Source organism: Scardinius erythrophthalmus (genome assembly GCF_964197995.2).
Source record: "Scardinius erythrophthalmus genome assembly, chromosome: 18".
NCBI lineage: Eukaryota > Metazoa > Chordata > Actinopteri > Cypriniformes > Leuciscidae > Scardinius > Scardinius erythrophthalmus.
In genome coordinates, this window is record NC_138238.1 from 4,708,155 (window position 1) to 4,731,033 (window position 22,879).

The 22,879-nt window shown below is 34.5% G+C and overlaps 1 protein-coding gene across 8 annotated transcripts in view; it reads left to right on the top strand.

The window, feature by feature from the left end:
• The window catches only part of ptprea (protein tyrosine phosphatase receptor type Ea), an 88,252-nt gene extending 65,637 nt beyond the window's left edge, over positions 1-22,615 (top strand). For 5 of the 8 annotated variants that reach the window (XM_081393553.1, XM_081393554.1, XM_081393555.1 and 2 more), the window contains 19 exons: positions 887-961; positions 2,748-2,838; positions 3,174-3,247; positions 6,598-6,734; positions 8,348-8,438; positions 9,310-9,386; positions 10,162-10,198; positions 10,316-10,413; positions 12,925-13,044; positions 13,260-13,423; positions 15,636-15,771; positions 15,929-16,078; positions 17,074-17,167; positions 17,480-17,556; positions 18,413-18,547; positions 18,651-18,776; positions 18,931-19,082; positions 20,399-20,534; positions 21,661-22,615. In XM_081393553.1, the coding sequence (XP_081249679.1) occupies positions 892-961; positions 2,748-2,838; positions 3,174-3,247; positions 6,598-6,734; positions 8,348-8,438; positions 9,310-9,386; positions 10,162-10,198; positions 10,316-10,413; positions 12,925-13,044; positions 13,260-13,423; positions 15,636-15,771; positions 15,929-16,078; positions 17,074-17,167; positions 17,480-17,556; positions 18,413-18,547; positions 18,651-18,776; positions 18,931-19,082; positions 20,399-20,534; positions 21,661-21,735 (2,040 nt within the window). In that variant the 5' untranslated portion in view covers positions 887-891 and the 3' untranslated portion in view covers positions 21,736-22,615. Of the gene's footprint in view, positions 1-886; positions 962-2,747; positions 3,088-3,173; positions 3,248-5,392; positions 5,498-6,597; positions 6,735-8,347; positions 8,439-9,309; positions 9,387-10,161; positions 10,199-10,315; positions 10,414-12,924; positions 13,045-13,259; positions 13,424-15,635; positions 15,772-15,928; positions 16,079-17,073; positions 17,168-17,479; positions 17,557-18,412; positions 18,548-18,650; positions 18,777-18,930; positions 19,083-20,398; positions 20,535-21,660 lie in introns of those variants that run through there. The other 3 variants (XM_081393552.1, XM_081393558.1, XM_081393559.1) reach the window with 3 other exon arrangements.
• The last annotated feature ends 264 nt before the right edge of the window (positions 22,616-22,879 follow it).

The following is a 22,879-nucleotide window of genomic DNA, read 5'->3' on the forward strand; positions in this document are numbered from 1 at the left end:
TGTGCGTGGGTGTTTTGTGGAGTATCTTATCTCTCTCGAGCAGCGCTGATAGCAGAACTGAGACTGAATCAATTCTTGTGGCTTTGCCCAGAAGTAGCCCACGACATCTGGCCTCCAGATAGAGAAGATAGAGGCCGGCCTACATCCACAAGCACACACTAACACTCTCTCTCTCTGGCTTACTCTGCTCATCTGTGCGTTTACTAGTCTTTCAAGCAGCTCTTTTACTTTTACCATGGGTTAGGGATTTAAAATATACCCCTAACCAAAAGTATGATGCATATTTGATCATGTACTGTATGAGTAATGAGTGAGGGCAAACTATGAGGAGAGACTCAGTCTTGTCCTCTTTTGCTAAATGTGTCAATCATGTGATATGCAGATTAAGGGGAACGGCAGACACCACTGATGGGGAACAGTAAATAATCTGCTTCCCCTCCAAAAAAATACCCATTCAGATTTAATAACGAACAGATTATGAACCCTTTAACACCTTCAGATTCTTCTAATTTCTAGATTAATTCAGATAAGGGTCTTATTTTTAACCCGCTTGATAGCACATTTTGTATAGCACATGTGCACCTAAAATCCCCCCAAAACTAAATAATCATGTGTAATCTATGAGAAAATGAAGTTGAAGAGTTTTCTAGCCTTTAAATGTCAGTGCAGAGATGCTCTCGGATTTAAAGTGTTCGTACTGGAACTGTACTTAAATGACTCTGGTGACATCTAGTGGAAAAGGAGTGAAACATGTTTGTCTGTGTCCAGTAATACAGTGCTGTATGTCTTTCTGCTTTGTTGTTTTTGAATAGAGTCTCATATAAGTCAGGAAATTATCAGAATATTTCTAAATAATTGACTGATATGCTCTCTTCTTCCCTTGCAGACACAATGGTCCTTGTTTTTTTCATAACAGAAGCGCCACAAGACATATCCAATTCAACAGAGACCAATGGCATTGGTAAGTGTTCATCAGTTATAGTTGATAATAATAATAATAAAATGAGCATTACTGTTTTTTTCTCTCCAAATTCTTCCAATTCTAAATGCAGAGTATCACATTTATCATACACACAAAATACTTTATTTAGCAATTTACTGATGATAAATTCATTAATAAAGTAATAATACCTTTAGAATGTCTTATATAGGCTGCATATTTTATTATTTTGCAATCAAATGATCCATCATTGTTTTATTGTCTGTCGTACTTTTGTTTTCCATTCATTTAGCTTGATGTGTGAAAACAGGATCCTATGATACAGCTGTTTTACTCAAGGTGGCGCTAGATGATGTCAACTTATTCAGACACACTGTAAAAAAAAGTTGCTGCCTTAAATTCAGTAGCCTACAATCAACTTGGATGTTTAAGTCATTTCAACTTAAATTATATTAACTGAGTTAAAAAATGGGTTGAAACTTGTATAGCTTATAGCTTGTATAACTTATTTTGATGAGTTAAAGCAATGTAAAAACATGTTGTCATAACTTATTGATCATATGTGACCCTGGATCACAAAACCAGTCACGAGTCGCACGGGTATATTTGTGGCAATAGCCAACAATACATTGTATGGGTCAAAATTATCGATTTTTCTTTTATGCCAAAAATCATTAGGATATTAAGTAAATATCATGTTCCATGAAGATATTTAGTAAATTTCCTACCGTAAATACATAAAACATTTATTTTTGTGAGTGAATGCAGCACAATCGTGAACATAAACGGTCAACTTTAAAGGCGATTTTCTCAATGTTTTGATTTTTTTGCACCCTCAGATTCCAGATTTTCAATAGTTGTATCTCGGCCAAATATTGTCCTATCCTAACAAACCATACATCACTGGAAAGCTTATTTATTCAGCTTTCATATAATGTATACATCTCAGTTTCTAAAAATTGACCCATGTGACTGGTTTTGTGGTCCAGGGTCACATATCATGTTTTTAAAGTGCATAAAAACATTTAAGAAATTTGAAAGGCGGCTCTTGCAAATTAAAAATGTCTTTTTGCTGCAAATTAATGTCAAATTTGTTCTTGCAGCTCAAAAAAAAAGTGCCATATCGAACCTTTTTTTAGTATATAATGCCCAGAATGCATTGTTTTCTACAGTACATTACAGTTTTAATAAAAAAACACAATGTAACTATCAGAATTATTATTATTACTATTATTTACAGCATATCTAATTTTATTTATTGAAGCCATTTTAAATTTGAGACATTTTCAGACCTTTTTTTTATTTTTTTTATTGCAACCTCTATAAAATGATGACAAAATGTAGACATTTCTCACAAATAACTGGAAAACGGTTGTAAACTCAGTGGTCAAAATGTGAACCAACCAATAATGTAACCTTTTTTTGTTGTTGTATAACATTTAGCAGCGAGATCAAATTTGACTCCTCCCTGGTCGCTGTCAGTGTTTAAGCATTACGTAAGCATCAGTGTGTATTAGTGTTAAATCTGCGGTGGATCACACAGACTGCTGCTGTAAAGTGCTGATCGCAGGATTTAGCGAGTGATTCTTGTCAAACCTGCTGTTAAATGAATGAGCGATGCTTATCCCCGCAGTCAAAACAGCTCCAGCCTCTCTACTAAATCACTAATAATGCCTTAGCTTGACTGGCTGCCATACCTCACTTAAACACTAAGTGTGTCTGTTCCGGCTCCAGCGGCTCTGTTCGCGGGCCAGTTTCCTGTTCTTTTGTTCACTGTGGGTTTGACTGCCTCTCCTTTTTCCTTTAGAGGACTCGTACAGCGCACACATCCTGCCCATACTGCTGGGGCTGTCCGTCTTGCTGCTTTTTCTAGGGTTGCTGACCTGGTTTTGCCACAGGTATGGCACACTACACAAACACCGTGAGTTAAAAACTGCGAGTCTGTCATGCTCACAAGCTCCGCCCCTTTCTGATAAAGGGCAGGGACAGGAACTGAGACATGCTGTCACACACACACACATATTTATTCATACATTGAAGTAAAGCCACAGATTTTCGCATGGTTCTAGCAGAAGAGAGTGTGTTGTGTAGCGTGTTGTCCGTGGAGAAACAGCACCTCTGATGAAAAAGAGCTCGAGTTTTCGTTGGTGAGACAAACTTGAAGACTTAGGATTGTGATGTGTATCGTCTTCTCCTGATATGTTTAACCCTCCTTTTCTTTTTTGTCTTTCAGGTTGAAAAACCAGAGGAAAGCTGTCATCACAGCCGTCGACAAGAAAGTACCAAATGGCATCCTGGAAGAGCAAGGTACACGGTTTCTTTATCTCTGAGTCTGAATCGGTCAGCTGTTAAAGACTGGATAAAAGTAACTTATTGATTTTGAACGCCCTGTTGTAAAGTGAGACGTCTTGGCGAGTTTCACTTTATCAAATGTGCTATGTATGGCTTCCTGTTGCCTCAAGATGTAATGCGCCTCTTGAAGAGAGCAGGACGTGAGCGTGTTCGTGTGCTAAACGCGCCATTCTATCCAGAACGACTCTGCGATTGCCTAAAAAGTTCACTTTGGCTGTGGGTTATAGATCATATTATGCTGATTTTTGAGGAATTTTGTCATCTGCATCCGCAATGTGTACAGTGAAACACCAAACCATTGATAAAAATATTTTTTATTTAAGATAACACATTATTTCACAAACTTGTGTTTTTTTTTTACTAAATCTGAACTATTTTAATAACAGATTTAAAAGTTTTAATAAAAATGAGACTTTTTAAACTCAACTTTCAGTCATGACTTTGTCAGCCAACAGTACTACTTTTTCTTTTGTAGTTTAATATTAGTGATCAAATATTTACACTATGAATCTTTAAGCGTTGTTAGCTTTGGCTAAACTCTGTGTATTGAATTATTGGTTACACTTTATCTTACAGTGGCATTGTTACATGTAGTTACTTAAGTGATAACTATAAATTACACGCAACTAACCCTATAGTTAGTACATGTAGTTAATTAATATTACTCAGTACTTAAATGTGTAATTACTCTGTAACAGAGACACCTTAAAATAAAGTGTAACCAAATGAAGTATTGTTTTGTTTCATGGCTACAGCGATGTACGTGGAAACATGATGCTGTTTGTGGTTCCATTATCAATATTTCCTCAAAAATATTCAAACATGACTAAAACAATGTGAAAGAGGAAGAAGGTTCTTTTTTAAATGTATGTTCCTGTTTGCTTTTATTAGAGTTTGCATGTTTGACACAAAAGCTGTGGCTCATGGTTAGCCGTAGGAAAGGTAAATCACAAAAGTGGTCTCTACAAGACTAGATTGTGTTTCTTAGACAGCAATCAATGAGATTAGCCTTGGATTTAGTCTCCAGAATCTCATCTTGTTCTGTCCTCACAATCTCCTCTAGATGTTCTGAAGGGATCTCAAACTGCGCTCAGGTTTGCTCTTACAGGGTCAGATTGTGTGTCTTGTCGAAGGTCTTGCAGATTTATGTGATAGGCTTCCTCTGCACTCTTTCTCCGATTATCCTAACGGAAATCTCTCTCAAGGAATTCTCCGTAAACCAAGATGCAGGAAAAGTTGAGCTCTGTTCAATCCAGTTGGCATATTAACATTTCAATCTGAGAGATTGTTTCAGTGTTCAGAAGTGAACGTCACACCTGTGTAAAGGAAGCGGTTTACCAACTTTCTCCAGCTCTCTGTGCCACACACACTCTGTGTGTTTGAACACTACCGTTCAATGGTTGGAAATGCAGTAAAAACGGAAATAATGTGAAATATTTTCACAATTGAAAATAACTGTTTACTTTTTGAATGTGTGTTAAAATTTTATTTATTCCTGTGATCAAAGCTGAATTTTCAGCATTCTTCAGTGTCACATGATCCTTCACAAATCATTCTAATATGAAGATTTGCTGCTCAAGAAGTTTTTTTGATTATTATCAGTGTCGCTTATATTTTTTGTGGAAATCGTGATACTTTTTTTAGGGTTCTTTGGTAAAGATAGGAAAGTACTTATTTGAAATAGAAATCTTATGTAACATTATACATTTCATCACTGTCACTTTTGATAGATTTAATGCATCTTTACTGAATAAAAGTATTAATACCTATAAAAAAAGTAATCTTTCTGGCCCAAAACCTTTAAACGGTAGTGTTTAAGTCTGCAAACATGCTCTTTTTTAATGCAGAAAAACACTAACTATTGCTCGCACTTACAATTATGTTACTTGAAACCCGAACCAGAGACCAGAAAATCATAGAGACCGGTGAACTCTTTTGATTTTGAGTCAGTTGGAAACCACAAGAAACCACCCAGAACTCCATAGCAACTCTTTAGATAGTTTCACCATTATTTATTTATTTATTCATTTTTAAGTCTAAACGCTAATGTACACCTGAATAACACCAGTCATTGTGTGTGTTTGTATGTGTGTTGTATAGAGGAATATATAGATATGGATGATGAGGATAAGGATGATGATGAGGATGATGAGGATAAGGATGAGGATGATGATGATGATCATCATCTTGGCTGGCCGTCAGAAGGTCAGGTATATGTTGTGTCTCATGAACAGGCATGGACGTCTAAACTAATACTCACCCTCTCTAACCTCTAAACCAATGGTTGTGGGTTTATTTTGGTGCTACAAGGGTCACTTGCATTTATGAAGCATATGTGCATAATATGCTGCTTTGAATATGCCTGTTTCTTTTAAAAAGGCATGCTGATAGCTTTCCTGAAAAATAGAATTATGGTGTTAAGGCCGGTTCACAGAACGTGTTTTTGCTTTTAAAAAACAATCATTGTAGCAACAAAAAAGAAAAAAAGAAAAAGAAAAAAGAGAAGTGATGTGGTTTTTAATAACAAGCTGAATTTCTTGTAACTTGAGCGCCAAGTTTTTAGAATGACGTGTCATGTGCACATCGGCTAAAGATCCGTCTAGTGTGTGTTTGCATTGAAAAACAATGGAAAAGTAGTGCAGTGGAATGGAAAAACGCGTTCTGTGTGAACGGCCCCTTAGCATGTTTGCCTGGGTGATAAAACTGTTTGACATGATATTCTTTAAATAAAAAAGTATTTTAACAGTGTCCTGTTATATATTTAGGTGGGACAAATTTTTTTGGACTAAATTATAGAATTTAAAAATATAGATTTAAACGTAGAGAATTTTTACTGGCAGTCTTCCCTAACATCAAACCCAATTACGATTGATGATACTGACCAAATCTATCTATATACCTCACCTGGATGTGCAAGACGCACACACACACACACATACACACACACACACGCACACACACCAGTGATGAAAGACAGCATAAAAAAAAGGTCCGGAAATGTGCTGTCCTGAAATAGCAATCAAAGCGTTAACGTTTCTATACAGCAGCTCTATAAACAAAAAGTCACTTTCAGATACAATATAGCAAGATAATTTGCACTAATAGGTATACAAACAGTGGAACACCACCTGTCAGTCAACTTGCATGTTTGTGTGTCAGTTGGTGAGGTGATTGTATTTTTTGCACATATCGTTTAAACCGTGAAGTAAATGTCTATTGAATTCACATAAAATGTTGCATCTCCTAAAGACTGATTACTTTTCAAGCGATTGTCTTTAACATTCATTTACCGTGTTCCTCTACAGAGCAACAGACGGTGGTCTTACTGCCAAGATCCCCTTCCACTTCCAAAACTTATTTCCCCATCCCAGTAGACAACTTGGAAGAAGAGTATCGGATACGCTCGGCCGATGATGGGAAGCTCTTCCGGGAAGAGTATAATGTGAGTTTTTTTGTGTGTGTGTGCATGTAAAGATTGTATTTTAAAAGAATATTGATCATGGTTAGAGATAAAAAATACAATAATGTTGACAAGAAAAATACTCATGACTTTAGTAGCTTTAATAAGCCCTTCAAAATCAAATATGAACACATTTATGTCTTTTATATATATATATATATATATATATATATATATATATATATATATACAATGCAGTGAAGACAATCCTAGTTATTCATTTGAGAAAACACTGAAGCAAAGTGCCTTTAATTATATGTAATATTTGATTTAATATTTATTATTTTTTGTCTATTAGTACATTTTGCAGCATATTAATTTCTCAGTGGTAACGAAATTGTACACACATTTAGTCAGAAAACATTTTACACGCCTGATTCTCAACAGCATTAATCAGTTTTAATATATTATTTAATAATGATGCAGTGAAGACAATGCTAGTTATTTGAGAAATCATTGAAAACTGAATGTCATTAATTTAATATTCCATTTAATATTTATTATTTTATTATAATAGTATGTTTCTGAGCATTTTAGTTTTGAGAATTGTGAAATTTCATTTTATTGGTAACTTGGTATCAATTATTTCAACACCAATCATGGCGATCTGAAAATTGCAAAAATAAATAGAAAACTAGACCCGGTCTGCAAGTGCGGCAGCTCATTATTGTTGTTTACACTGATTACATCACTCATGTTGCTGCAAGTTCAGCATTGGTGTTTGTGTGTGTTATTTCGCTTGTGGCTCGTAAAGAAGCTGATGGTGCATTACCGTGCTGTTATTAACAGAAACACTCCGGCGCATTCATGTGGATCAGCAAATATCCTTCCACATTTGCTGATGGCTCAACTGCTCTCATTTCCCGCTGAGAATTACTGGAATTAAGACGTTCAGGAGTCACCAGGCATTGACTCATTCGAGAATGTCCCTCACTCCTGCTTTTAGACGCATGATTCAAGATTCACTCCTCTCACAGGCCCATGATTCAGCAACACACTGAATGATCCATGTGAATTTTCTGTCCCATGGAAACGATGTTTATGCTCAACAATCTTAATGGCCACTTAAACTATTTAAGTCGGAATGGAAGTGGCTCTGCCGGTGGAACAATGGCCTATACATACAGGAACAAAGCGTCAGTAATATCATTCATTTTCAGCAATAACAAAATGACAAGTTTGGTGGGAATTTGAACAGCATGATCAGGTTAACTCAAATGCACAATTCTGTAAGAATGAATGTGTTGGGTAACAATTCAAGTGCAATTTAGTTAAATGAAATCAAGTCATTTTTTTTAAGTTTAATGATGGGTGAATATCTCAGGTGCATGATCCACAACAATGCATTTGTGTAGAGACGAGAGAGTGTAATATACACATAAAACACAAGTTTCTCAGCATGTGCAACGTACTTGGAGTGTCCGAATTCTTTTAATTATAATGCAGAAAGCTTACAGCATCTGTTATTCCCAGACAGGCTGCCGTCCAAGTCCAAAAAAAAGCGTTATTTAACACCGCATCCAAGATCAGATGCGCTTAGGGTGGTATGGACATTGGTTTAGTGTTGTGAACATGTTATTTTGTATTGTTGACAGTCAATACCAGGGGGTTCGAAGCAAGGAACATGTGATGAGGCCAATAAAGAAGAAAACAAGGAGAAGAACCGATATCCAAACATCTTACCATGTAAGAATTCTCTTGTCTTTTCATCTGTTTAAGTCACATTTATTAATATAGCGCTTTACACAATACAGATTGTTTCAAAACAGCTTTACAGTGATAACTGGATGATTTAACGGTGCGAACAGTGATCATCTCGGCTGTAAAAAGCAGCTCTAAAAAGGTAATATCGTCATTGTTCAGCTGAAGTCATTTCCGTTGTAAAGATCATCAGTTATTAAATTTAATCCATAAAGCAGTTCTGCAGAAAACACTGATGTCATCGTCCAGCTCAGTTCAGTTATTATCCAGTAGTGTCAGTGCAGCCAGATCAATAATGTTGTTGAATATTGGGAATAAACCCAAACTCCATCAGTGACAGAATGGAGGAAAAAACCTCGGGAGAAAGTTCAATCTCTCTCTCTCTCTGTCTGACTGATGAGCCAAAACATTATGACCAGTCACATCGCTGATCGTCTCATAACAAGGACACACATTACGGTCTTGGTAGATTAGATGGCAAGCAAACAATCAGTTCTCATAATCAACATGTTGAATGCAGGAGAAATGAACAGGAATAAAGATCTGAGCCAATATCACCCCCGTAGATTTCGATATTAGCGTGTCTGGACATCAGCTCATCTCAGTTCTTGTGATATTCACACTGAGGTTTTGCCACCCTCGCACGTCAAATATCAACTTCTCGAAATACAGCATTTATCACTTTCATTTCCTTATGCTCGCATCCATGCTATTCACATTTTACTATTATTTTTAAAATGTAAATTTGCCGTTTAGAAGTTAAATCACAAACTCACGGAGGGCCTGAGAAGGAGCAATCAAATGTGTGTCTATGTTTAGAAATTAACAAAACATTTCTGTCTTTCCTGTTATCCAGATGATCATTCCAGAGTGATTTTAACACCGATCGATGGGGTCCCGTGTTCAGATTATGTCAATGCATCATATATTGACGTAAGTGATTTGCCACGCCGTAAAATGCATCAATGCACTGCGATCAAGTTGACAAGGAAATAGAGACATATTCCCTATGGGTTTTTATAATGGGGGTTTTCAGTTTATGAGTAAAATAATGACTGTGGTAAACATAAGTTGAATAGCTGTAATATACTGCACACACTCACACCCCAAGTGAAAAACGCCATTATAAAACACGATCACGCCTGCAGCACTCTGTCAGAAGTGTTTCATTTAATTTAATTTTTTAAACATGCATTTCTTGTTCAAAATACAATAATTGAGCATGAGAAACAACAATAAACATATTGAAAATATATATTTTTTAATTCAATTTAATTATGTTGCAAATGAGGATGCATTGCATCATTTAGTAAAGAACCACTGTCAAATTGTTATCATTTAGGTAACACTTTACTTAAAGCCTTTATATATAGTGCATTATAAAAGTATTTTTAATGCATTAATAATGCCTTGTAATGCACATTATAATGCATTGTATGATCTTAGGAATAATTATAACCCCAGTTATAATACATCATAATACTTATATATGCATTGTTACACCTTTAATGCATTAAACATGTCAAACAACTGATTTTGGTCACAAGTATTTATGACAAACATTATGAATATAATGCATTATACATTAAGGCTTCAAGTAAAGTTGTTCACCCTGATTTGCCATAAAACCGCATGATTTCATCAGACAAAAAAGTTGAAAGAGTTGAAGTTATTTTTTAAGTCTTGGTTTCATGTCCCGCTTCCCCAGGGCTATAAAGAGAAGAATAAGTTTATTGCAGCACAAGGTGAGTTCATCTGAATATAAAAATAAGATGTGGTGAGCAGTCGCACGTTCTGTTTGTGCGGTTTCATAGCTACAGTCAGACATAATTAAACTCGATAAGATGACCTCTGTGTTTCAGGTCCGAAACAAGACACGGTTGCAGATTTCTGGAGAATGATATGGGAACAGAAATCAGCCACTATTGTAATGCTAACGAATCTGAAAGAGAGAAAAGAGGTGTGTATCCTTTTTTTGATCTGTAAATGAATCTGATGTCGGAAAGCTGCATAGCATTACATTTGCTGAATCGCAAGGCAATATATATTAGCATTAAATTACATGTATATGCATTTGGTTGATACTTTTAGTCAAAGTTTTTTTCCCTTCGATGTGTACAACATTGCACAGCCTCTAATACTTATGCCAAATTACACAAAAAAGGCATACGATCACGTTTTGAAAAAATCTATTTGATTTCAAATCAGTTCCTTTGTATAAACCTAATTTGCTGATCGTCATTGAGCGTCTTCATTTCGACGGCCTCCCATGTCCAGGTGTCACAAGCCTCCTCTCCATCACGGCCGTGAGCGTCTCTAGAAAGACCAATCAATGAGACGCAGGACGGAGAGGAGATTCAAATCAGCTTTGAGTAGGGCTTGGAATCGATGATTTTAATAATGGCTGATAAAGCTCTCTCTGGCTTTAACCTAATTAGTCTGCAAACTCTCATTAAGAGAGATTTATCCTCCGCTCTCAGGCTGGATAATGCTGATTGACAGACGGGCTGCTTTAAGAGCTCAGATTAGCATCAGGGTGTCTTAAAAGTCACCTTTACTACTCTAATGCACTTACAGCTGTTCTGTGGCAGTGTTAGACAGATTTACTCTACAGGATTGGCGTGTAATGCGTTTATGTTTATCTACAGAACTACATGTTTTGACCTTGTGACGTGCTCTCGCTTTTATATCGATTGGAAGAAAACTTTCATGGCACTGTTTTCTTGCCTTTTGTTTGTATTTTGAGTAACTTTTATTACTAGTATTATTAATAGACTATGTTACATTACTATATTAGTTCATGTACATTCAAATAGTATGAATAGAAGAAATAAAGTAACCTAAGCTGTGTTACCAGCTATATTTGTACAGGTTAGTAACATTTTTGTTAACTTTACTTATTTATTTATACATTTTTTTATTATTAAATGTAATTATTTAGAATTGCATTTATTTATTTTACAAGAAAATATATATATTTATTTTAATAATACTAAAATTTAAAAAAGAAAGAACGAAACTAAAATAATGGTAACTATATTAGCAGCTTTATTTTGTATTAAGAAAATGCAGTTGAGCAGCATTTTTATTAACTTTGTTTTTATTTATTATTTATATACTTATTTAGTAAAAGGAAGAAGAATATTAAATAAAAAGAAATAAAGAAATAAACTAAAATAATGGTTACTATATTAGCAGCTATATTTGTACAGGGTAAGGAGCGTTTTTGTTAACTTATTTTTTATTTGTAAATTAATTCATTTATTATTAAATTGTATTGAATTTATTTATAATTACATTTATTTAATACAAGTAAGAAACAAGTATTTTTTTACTATGAAAGAAATGCAAGTTAGCAGCATTTTAATTCATTTAGTTTTTATTTATTTATTATTTATTAGTACATAAAACATTGAATAAAAAGAAATTAAGAAATAAACTAAAATAATGGTAACTATATTAGCAGCTATATTTGTAGCGGTAAGGAGCATTTTTGTAAACTTATTTTTTATTTGTAAATTCATTTATTATTAAATGAATTTATTTATAATTACATTTATTTAATACAAGTAAGAAACAAGTTTTTTTTTTTACTATGAAAGAAATGCAGGTTAGCAGCATTTTAATTCATTTAGTTTGTATTTATTTATTATTTATTAGTACATAAAACATAAAAAGAAATTAAGAAATAAACTAAAATAATGGTAACTATATTAGCTGCTATATTTGTAGCGGTAAGGAGCATTTTTGTAAACTTATTTTTTATTTGTAAATTCATTTATTATTAAATGAATTTATTTATAATTACATTTATTTAATACAAGTAAGAAACAAGTATTTTTTTTTACTATGAAAGAAATGCAGGTTAGCAGCATTTTAATTCATTTAGTTTGTATTTATTTATTATTTATTAGTACATAAAACATAAAAAGAAATTAAGAAATAAACTAAAATAATGGTAACTATATTAGCTGCTATATTTGTAGCGGTAAGGAGCATTTTTGTAAACTTATTTTTTATTTGTAAATTCATTTATTATTAAATGAATTTATTTATAATTACATTTATTTAATACAAGTAAGAAACAAGTTTTTTTTTTTTACTATGAAAGAAATGCAGGTTTGCAGCATTTTTATTCATTTAGTTTTTATTTATTTATTATTTATTAGTACATAAAACATAAAAAGAAATTAAGAAATAAAATAAAATAATGGTAACTATATTAGCAGATATATATATATATATTTTTTTTTTTTCTACAAAAACAACATATTTTTTTAATTTATTTAGAATTGTCACAATTACTTTTAGTTTGCATTTCATCAGTTCCTGCTTTCCTTTGTTCATTTTACCACTCCTCCTTTGTTACCATGGTCACCGTTATTATGACTTTGTTGGGTTAAATAAATGAGCTAAAAATAATGGTAACTATGATTATCTCATTGTAAATACACTGTGTTTTTCTCTGTAGGATAAGTGTTATCAGTATTGGCCCGATCAGGGATGCTGGACGTACGGTAACGTGCGTGTCGCTGTGGAAGACTTTACTGTACTGGTGGACTACACGATACGCAAATTCTGTGTGCAATATGTAAGTCTGAGTACGCTGAAGTCATCTTCATGCAAGCTGTAGATGAAATGTCTCTTGCTATTGTGGATAAATATTTCTGAAAGTATTATTCTGAGAGCATGTAGAGCTTCTCCCTCGGTTTATTCTTAAGCTGAATGATGTGTTTGTGGCTTAAGAGCAGTTTGGTTTGTTGAAGTGCGTGTATATATGTGTCTTTCCTGTGTGTGTGACCACAGCAGGCCAGCGACGGCACCAAAACTCCCCGTCTGGTCACGCAGCTTCACTTCACCAGCTGGCCTGACTTCGGCGTTCCCTTCTCGCCCATCGGCATGCTCAAGTTCCTGAAGAAGGTGAAGCAGGTTAACCCCTCGTACGCCGGGCCCATCGTGGTGCACTGCAGGTGGGTCGTCTTTCAGCGTGACTCTTGTGCTCTTAACTTCATATCAGGCGAGAACTAAAGCTGTCGAGTCACACTTCTTGTGTGAAGAATGATCATTGAGGTGTGAAGTGTGTTTTGGTCTGCAATCTCATCATGCAAAGACGCACAACATTTCTTTTGACCTTGTGTCGTATTCTCTGTTTTATAATGAGCAGCTCAAAACTTTCATGTCACTAGTTTTTGCCTTTACTTTGCATTTCAAACTTTTGAGCGATACGCAATACATTACTATACAATTAATGCACATGCAAAATAGCTTCTTTTCAGAAATGTTCGTTTAAATGTACAACACTAATATGTTGAACAATATTTAATGTTGTATTACTTGTTAATAAATCAATATTAGTCATTAATCTAATGAAAAAGTGATATTAGAATACTATATTTGTATTCAAAGCCATGGCAGGTTAGCTGCAGACAATGATTATAGAAAATAAAATGAGAAATTATGTAATGATTTATAACATCATTTTAATTAATTGTTTAAAAAAAAATATTATGTATTATAACTATTACAATAAGTAGCAACATTTGCACAAGCAAAAACACTTAGATTTACTTCAGAACATGTTATAATATAGCTAATATTTTATATTTCAAATGCCATAAAGGTCAAATCTGATCAAAAAGCTTTATTTTCAAGATTTGATATTTAAAGGTATAGCGGAGGATTTTTTACTTCCGGGTGGATAGCCTATACTATTGGTCTTCCTAATTGTCAATCATTCTGGTGAATCAATCAAACTTTTCAAAAAGTGGAGAGGGCGGGTCTTATCTAAAATTCAGAAAGATCCTCCGCTATACCTTTAAGTTTTATCAAGAGCCCAATCTTCCTGATCTACATTGCCAAACTTCTTACTTTTACACAGTAACAATAACTTGCGGTATGAAAGCGCTCATTTGAATTTCAGCTTTCGGAAAAAGGACACATTTTACATAACTTCCGTCCACAGTAATATTTTTTGAGAACTTGCAGACGCTTTTGCGTCAGTCATGCATGCATAATTAATTGGATCAGACAATGATAGACATTATTCAGAACAATTAGCATGTGATTTGAATTAGGTGAAGGAAGGTCCTTTCTCACTGCTGATTGGTCATATTCATAAAGTGAATTCATGGAAGTCAATGCCTGGGTTTCATGACACAATGTCCCGTCTGTCCACTCATCATCAGTGTGTGTGTGTGTGTGTGTGTGTCATAGTCTTGACCCTCTATCCTCATCCTGTGTCCTGAACAAGCAAACGCAGCGTCAGCAATAATACAGAGCACTTCAGTTTTGAGGGTTTGTGCATTAGCTCGGTTGATCACTCATGCCCTCTGGTGTTCAGATCAGAATAAGGCGAGGGAAAATATGTGTGTTTGTCCTTGTGTTTCCAGATCATTTATTTCTCACTTGCAATTATTGTGAATTTTTTTGAAGTGAAGACTTTATGAAAGCTGTGTCGTGGTGTCACACACACAAAACATTTAGAACTAAAAAAATAATTATACAAAAAAATAATATTTAAAAAAAATGAATTACAACTAATAACATGTTTGTGCATGTTTTGTTTTCAACATGATAAATAAATAAACAAAAATGTTATATTTCTAAATATAGTATGTTTTTTTAATATGCAATATATAAACATATTCTGATAGAAAATTTTATTTTTATCCCTCAAGATCATTGATATTTTGATTATTATTTATATTATATGAAATTATATTGTGGAAAAACTGGTCCCTGTATTATAGGTGTTTGGAAGAGTTGAAAAAGTATTACATTTTGATAAAATATTTTAGTAACACTTTACTAATTGCATTTATGTATATTGCATTATAAATGTATTTGCATGATATTATATAATATATAATGCATTATATCCTTTCATAAATAATTGTAACCAAAGGTGAAAGGAAAATTTGGTAAATTATGCATTATATGTTTTAAAGGGGTAACTGCCTTACAATTATTCATGAGATCATACAATGCGTTATAAGGTGCAATATAAGGCGTAATTATAGCATTAAAAATACTTTCATAATGCATCATAAAGGCTTTACGTAAAGTGTTACCAATGTTTGTTTTTTTGGAATAATGTGCACTAATGAATCACTCACACTAAGACCAGCAAAGTGAATGTATTCTCGTTGGTTCTGTGAATAATGGCGTCTGTCTCTGTGTCAGTGCTGGCGTGGGCAGGACAGGAACGTTCATCGTCATTGATGCCATGATTGACATGATGTACACAGAACAGAAGGTGGACGTCTCCGGTTTCGTGTCGCGGATACGTGAGCAGAGATCACAGCTCATTCAGACAGATGTGAGTAGCGCATGCCATTGGTTTTTGCATAATTCTTCATCTACCTACTTCATTTTTGATTGTCATTATAGAAAAAAAACAGGTGACTGAAGCAGCTACCTAGAAGCCATGCATGTTTAAAGGTGTGCTGAGGTGTGTGTGTGTGTGTGTGTTGTAGTTGCAGTACGCATTCATCTATCAGGCTCTGCTGGAGTACTTCCTGTACGGGGACACAGAGCTGGACGTGTCTTCTCTGGAGGGACACCTGCAGAAACTCCACAACACCAATGCTCCGCTTGACCGCGTGGGCCTGGAGGAGGAGTTTAGGGTGAGGATATTTACTGACACTAGTGGTGTGTAGACATGTCTGATGTAACCAACCCCAACATGGATGAGAAACCTGGCGGAAGACGCTGAATGAAAGTGCACTTCCGCTCTCTGACAGTAGATGGCGCTTATGAACAGCAGAAATGCACCCAGTAAACAAAACAGCTGCGCTACTTTCTGGCCACAAACTCACTGGAAAGTTTCAGGAGTGTCAACCACACATAACACAAGTTCTGGTGTCTCGCGTGTTTGGTATCCGCTGATATTGACAAAAGTAATATTACAGCGATCAAAAGACTTGTTATATTCTGCATGGTTTTCTTCACACATACAGTGTTTAAATTCGTCATTAACAACTAGTTGTTCAGTTCGTTCAGAAAACACTGCATAGAACTGCATTAAAAAAGCGGTTGTCACTACCTGCGTTTTTCTGGAGTTAGTTCAGTTGTAGAACTAACTACTAGAGTAATTTACTGAAGTGTGTGTGTACAGCACTAAAAGGTGAACTGACAACTGCAGTGTGTACGTGACTTACAGTACAGTAAATATTTTCAAACAACCATTCATTTTGTATTTGCTGTGGTGTTTATCACAGCACCCAATACATAAATGCTTAATACTTTAAGACTTAATAGGCTATTTTCAAACATCTGTTTACATTTTTACGTCAATGTGGACTAAAACATTGATTGGTCTTTTATTGATTGGAAATGTTCTGATCCTTTATCTTTATAGTTCCTTTTGCACTTTAATCAGTTTGAAACGTGTTTAGTTTATATATTTTATTGTATTACATTTCAGAGTTATTTTTCATTTAAGAACAAAAAGATATTAAACCTGTTAGGAGGACAACACTTCAATTCAATATCGTGATGATGCAATAAACCTGTAATAAAAGCTTCATAAATTAGCGTGATATGAAAATTTGTTACCGTCGCATGCCTAGTTGTTTAGTTGTTGATTGATTTTTTTTTTTATTGATTTCTGTTTTTTCAGAAACTGACAAACATGCGTATTATGAAGGAGAACATGAGGACGGGCAACCTGCCTGCCAACATGAAGAAAAACAGGGTCCTTCAGATCATTCCATGTGAGTTTATGATCTTCTCCACACGTGAAGATCGAAAAACCTGAATGAATTATGCCGGCTAATCTAAAAGACAATGTTAAATAATAGTTTGAGGAACATATTTGATGTCTCTTTCCATCTGCCAAATGCATGTTGTTGTGCTGCTCAGCTTTGTTTATGAGGAAGTTAATCAGAAATCTCTCTTCCTTTTCCTGTTCTGCTTGTGCCTGTAGTTGTAATCGTGAGTCATGCAGTTCAAAACACAGCCTTTATGCTAGAGGTCATTCGGGCCATTTATGTTTCATCTGATGTGTTTTCTCATTCATTTTTCAGATGATTTTAACCGAGTCATCCTATCGATGAAAAGAGGTCAGGAGTTCACCGATTATGTCAACGCATCTTTCATTGATGTAAGTGTTTAATGACTCTTTTCACGTTTCAGAGGCGTCTCATGATGAAATGAACATTATTTTCTTTCAACACAAGGGATACTTGTTAAGAAAGTAAACAGGGACAATTTTAATATTTTCATTTTAAAAATTCAGAAAGCAAATTTTTCCAATTTACCATCAACAAACATTTATTACCAGCCATGAACCTGTATTTTACATTATTATATTTTTGTCCAGTAGCATTATTTAGCTATTTTCCCACTGGAAAAAGTCAAATGGTAAAAAAAAAAGATAAACTTGTAATGGAAAAACTTCCACTGAGATAAAAGCTGTTGGAAAAGAGTCATGGGATGTGTTTTAAGTAGACATTTTAATTATATGATTAACATTGCTGTAAGTAAAGTTGAGAAATGTTATTGCGAATTATAATAACTTTTCTATTTGAATATATTGTGATCAAAGTTGAATTTTCAGCTTCTTTACTCCAGTCTCAGTGTCACATGATCCTTCAGAAATCATTCTAATATGCTGATTTGCTGCTCAAGACACATTTATGATTATCATCAATGTTGAAAACAGTTCTTTTGTATCATTATAAATGTCTTTACTGTCACCTTTAATCAAACTAATGCACCTTTGCTGAATAAAAGTATTATTTTCTTTTGTCTCTTACATTAGTGAGGCTCAGACTGTTATTCTTATAATTCGATTCAAATCATGCATTATGTTGCATTTCCCAATAAACTGGCAAGTTACTGTTTTATTCACACTCCAAGGCCAGTTTATATTTGTATTTTTGATCCTGGTCTGTATTATTCACATATATATATATATATATATATATATATATATCTCATGTGTTTCTGTTTTCCAGGGGTACCGGCAGAAGGACTACTTCATCGCCACACAGGGTCCTCTGTCACACACGGTGGATGATTTCTGGAGGATGGTTTGGGAATGGAAGTGTCACTCAATCGTGATGCTGACAGAACTGCAGGAGAGAGATCAGGTACAAACACACACGTTACAAATCCAGTTGTGCAGACACTCTCGCACAACTTCCTAGAATAACTCCTGTCAGCTTTGTCATTTGAAGTGTGTGTGTGTTGCAGGACAAGTGTTTTCAGTACTGGCCTACTGAGGATTCAGTGACTTACGGGGACTTCACAGTGGAGATTAAAGGAGACACGCTGTGTGAGACGTTCAGTCTCAGAGATCTGGTGCTCACATACGGCCCGGTGAGCGCGCGTTCTGATATGATTTGCACTGTAAATGCTAATATTGCATGCATTGCCATTTGCATTTTTTTGTAAGTTGCTTTGGTGTACCTTTGGAGTTAATATGTGGTGGCCACTTGTAATGCATGTTGGTGTGTATGTGTTTTCCTAACAGGAGAAACAGACACGTTTGGTTCGGCACTTTCATTTCCACGGCTGGCCAGAGATCGGAATCCCAGCCGACGGTAAAGGGATGATCGACATCATCGCATCGGTGCAGAAACAACAGCAGCAGTCGGGCAACCACCCCATCGCCGTGCACTGCAGGTAAACTCACCTTTAACTAGCAGTTTTATGGTGTGTCCATACTTGTAGTTCAGTTCACTTGATTCGCTTGGTCCGGACCAAAGAAAAAAATAACATTTAGTCCTGGTCTGCTTAGCGTTCACATTGGCATTTTGATACCGAACCTAAGGCATAGGGATATGTTCACAACCTGATTGGCCGTATTTTATTACGTACATTTTGCGACAGAACTTACCGGACATCGAAAACAATGCTGAGTTCTGGGCTAAATGTGCACGTTGTATGTTCGTAGCCTACATATGATGGTATTTTGACCAGCTGAGAACTCGTGAAGAGCTTATAAAGTGTGTAAAGGAGTCAAAACAGCGGCAGGAATCCCTCCGTCACACACACAAACACAGATCTACAGCGACGAGACGCGGTTCTGATGCCTGTACTGAACTGTAATGGGCAACATCACGACTATGATGAGAAAAAACAGGTTTGCTTGAGCATTCTGTGCTTTTTAGGGTCACATCTGGTGACATCATGTCCTGTTTTTGGTTCGTTTACATGTCTTTGTTCCGGCTTGCATTAATATTTCAGTCGAACCGCACCAGAGTTTGTTTATCGAGACTCATCTTTTCAGCGTCTCGGTCCGCTTGTTTGGTGTCACCAGGGTTCGGATGGCAGCGTTGACACTTATTCATATGAAGCGCACTAACAGAGCAATCGCTCCAGAGATCCTTTTAATCCAACCAAACATGCCAAGTGTGAACACACCCTAAAAGAAGTCATACCCTAGACCAGAACAGTTTCCCAAACTGTTTTGTCATCCGAACCCTTTTGACGTAAAATATTTTCTTGAAATACCCCCTGAGATTATTTAGCAACATAAATGTGCTCATGTTTACAGTTCACTAATGTCAGATTATGTCACAGAGATGCGATTTCTGTTTTTTCCAACCATAAAAGTATGACCCGCGTAAATCTGAGAAAAGTTGCCAGTTAGCCGGTAACTTTTTTTATGAACTTTGACAATGCATGTAAGTGCGTTGTGAAGTTCGCGTGAGAAGTACTGCGTAACCAAACCTCTCTGCTTTTCCTGTGAGGAAAGGCATGCGGTCCACCGTGCTTGTACGCTACGCTACTACTCGCGCGAACATCACAGTGCACTTACGTCACGTCACGTCACAACGTCCTCCTGTGAACGCTCGTATGACAGGAGACCTATTTTACAGTGCGTGTACTTGCATGTTCTTACAGTGTACTTAAGAAAATACTGGGTAATATAAGGTATATCTTTCCTAATTTGACTATGTCATGTCTTTTTGTTTTTGTGTGTGTGTGTTCTGCAGTGCCGGAGCGGGTCGGACCGGTACGTTTATCGCTCTCAGTAATATTCTGGAGCGAGTGAAAGCCGAGGGTTTGCTGGATGTGTTTCAGACTGTGAAAAGTTTACGAATGCAGCGGCCACACATGGTGCAGACAGTGGTCAGTTCAAACCTTCACACACTTCATATCCACCACCCGTTTACATGCATAATAAGCACAGTAATCATCATTTCTGCTATAATACTACAATAAAAGTGTGGTAACATGCTATTGCATCCTGGTTATCCCAAGGAAAAAGTGACAAAATGACAGAAGGATTCTGAAAGTGTCTGAATTTTAATTCATTTAAATCAAGTAATATATACTAATGAAATAATAATAATAATAATATATATATATATATATATATATATATATATATATATATATATATATATATATATATATATATATATATTTCAGGGCTTTCAAACGATTAATCGCATCCAAAATAAAAGTTTGTTTTACATAATACATGTGTGTGTACGGTGTATAATTATTTTCTATATATAAATACAAACACATGCATGTATATATTTAAGAAATATTTGCATGTATATACTGTGTATTAATATTTATATTATATATAATTTATATTATATGTAAATATTTTATATATAAATAACACATTTTCTTAAATATATACATGCATGTGTGTGTATTTATATATAGAAAATAATTCTACTCCGTACACAGACATAAATTATGTAAACACAAACTTTTATTTTGGATGCGATTAATTGACAGCCCTATGTAATCATAATATATATATATATATATATATATATATATATATATATATATATATATATATATATATATATATATATATATATATATATATATTATGATTCCAAGTAAAATAAATCAGCTAAATAATATACATTATTAGTATAAATTAATTGGTAATACTGATTAAATAAACATTATTAATATCACAACCATGATTAAAGTAGTTGTTTTAATGTCAATTCCAAATGAATTTAACATTAATTCAAGTAATATAAATGAATAAAAAAATAATACAAATGATTAATTAGTAATCGATTAAATTATGATTCATATTCAAATATATAAAAAGATTTACAAAACAGTACAAAAAAAAATTACAAACACAACTGACCTAACTATCATATTTGATAACTATCATAGTTAAAATATCTGTATAAAAACATTTTGTCAATATTTCTGAAAAACCTGCTTATTATTAAGCGATTTGCTCATTGTTCGTTCTTCCCGCCCGCAGGAACAGTATGACTTCTGCTACAGAGTGGTACAGGACTTTGTCGACATTTTCTCAGACTATGCCAATTTCAAATGATCTGATCTGCCTTAAATGTTTGAGTTTGATGCTTTTTTACACGTCAGTCGATCAGGATTTTACACCGCGACTGGAAGATAATTGCGCTCTATTTTGCTATGCACTTCTCCTCGATGTTACTAAATGACCATATCTATCTGTAATATACTAAGGCTACTAAAGTTTTAAAAACTGTACATTGTTTTGTCTCCTTTATAATATATTTAAATGGGTTCTTTTATTTTGGTCTTAAATCATCTCTCTGATGATGGATCCATTCCAGTCGGGCTTCTGTTGTTATTGTAAAATAGTGTTTGTTTGTTCGACTAATTAATTTTATTTTGTATTAAGTGATTCGTGTAGAATTTGTAAAGCCGTAGGTGGTATGTATTTATGCACTGTTGCAGACAGGACATCCTGCGGGATCAAGCATGTATGTGAATGTTCCATGCCATTTTATTTATTAGATGCAGAGTTGTCGTCTTACATTTTATGAAAGATATCATTGTCAAAAATTGTTTTATTCCTGTCTTTAACATTGTGCTCATCAGCCATTGCAAATGTGAACCTTTTTTAAAATTTTAGTTTCAAAGCAGCAAATATACCCATCACACAAAGAGAGCGAGTTTTACAGGATACGACTGAAGTATTATTGGTGAGAAAGGCACAAACACATTTTCATGGTTTAACATCAGCAAGAATTTATATTAGATATGATCATGCACAGAAACAACAACTGTATGAGACTTGTGACCTCTGTCCTTAAACGTCCTGCCTCTGTTTCCCTGAGAATGATGCTGAGAAAAACTGCACAGGTTTTTAAAGCACACACATCACCGATTGTTTGCCTTGCAGAAGGCCAAGGATTTACAAATACATGAACAAATGCATTATGAAATCACATCGTTGTCCTGTGTCTTATTTCTGTCGGGTTTGTTTGCTAAATTAAGGTTTAATCAGCTTTACAAATGCCTAATCATCAGATATATGATCAATATAATGCATACAATAATAAAATAAATGCATATACAATCATATACATGGCTCAATAAAGGTTAAATAAATAAATAAAAATATTTAATAATAAATATATAAATAAAATGGCAAAATTAAATATTAATTTGCTTAAAATTGTTTTAAAAAATATATAATAAAATAATTATTT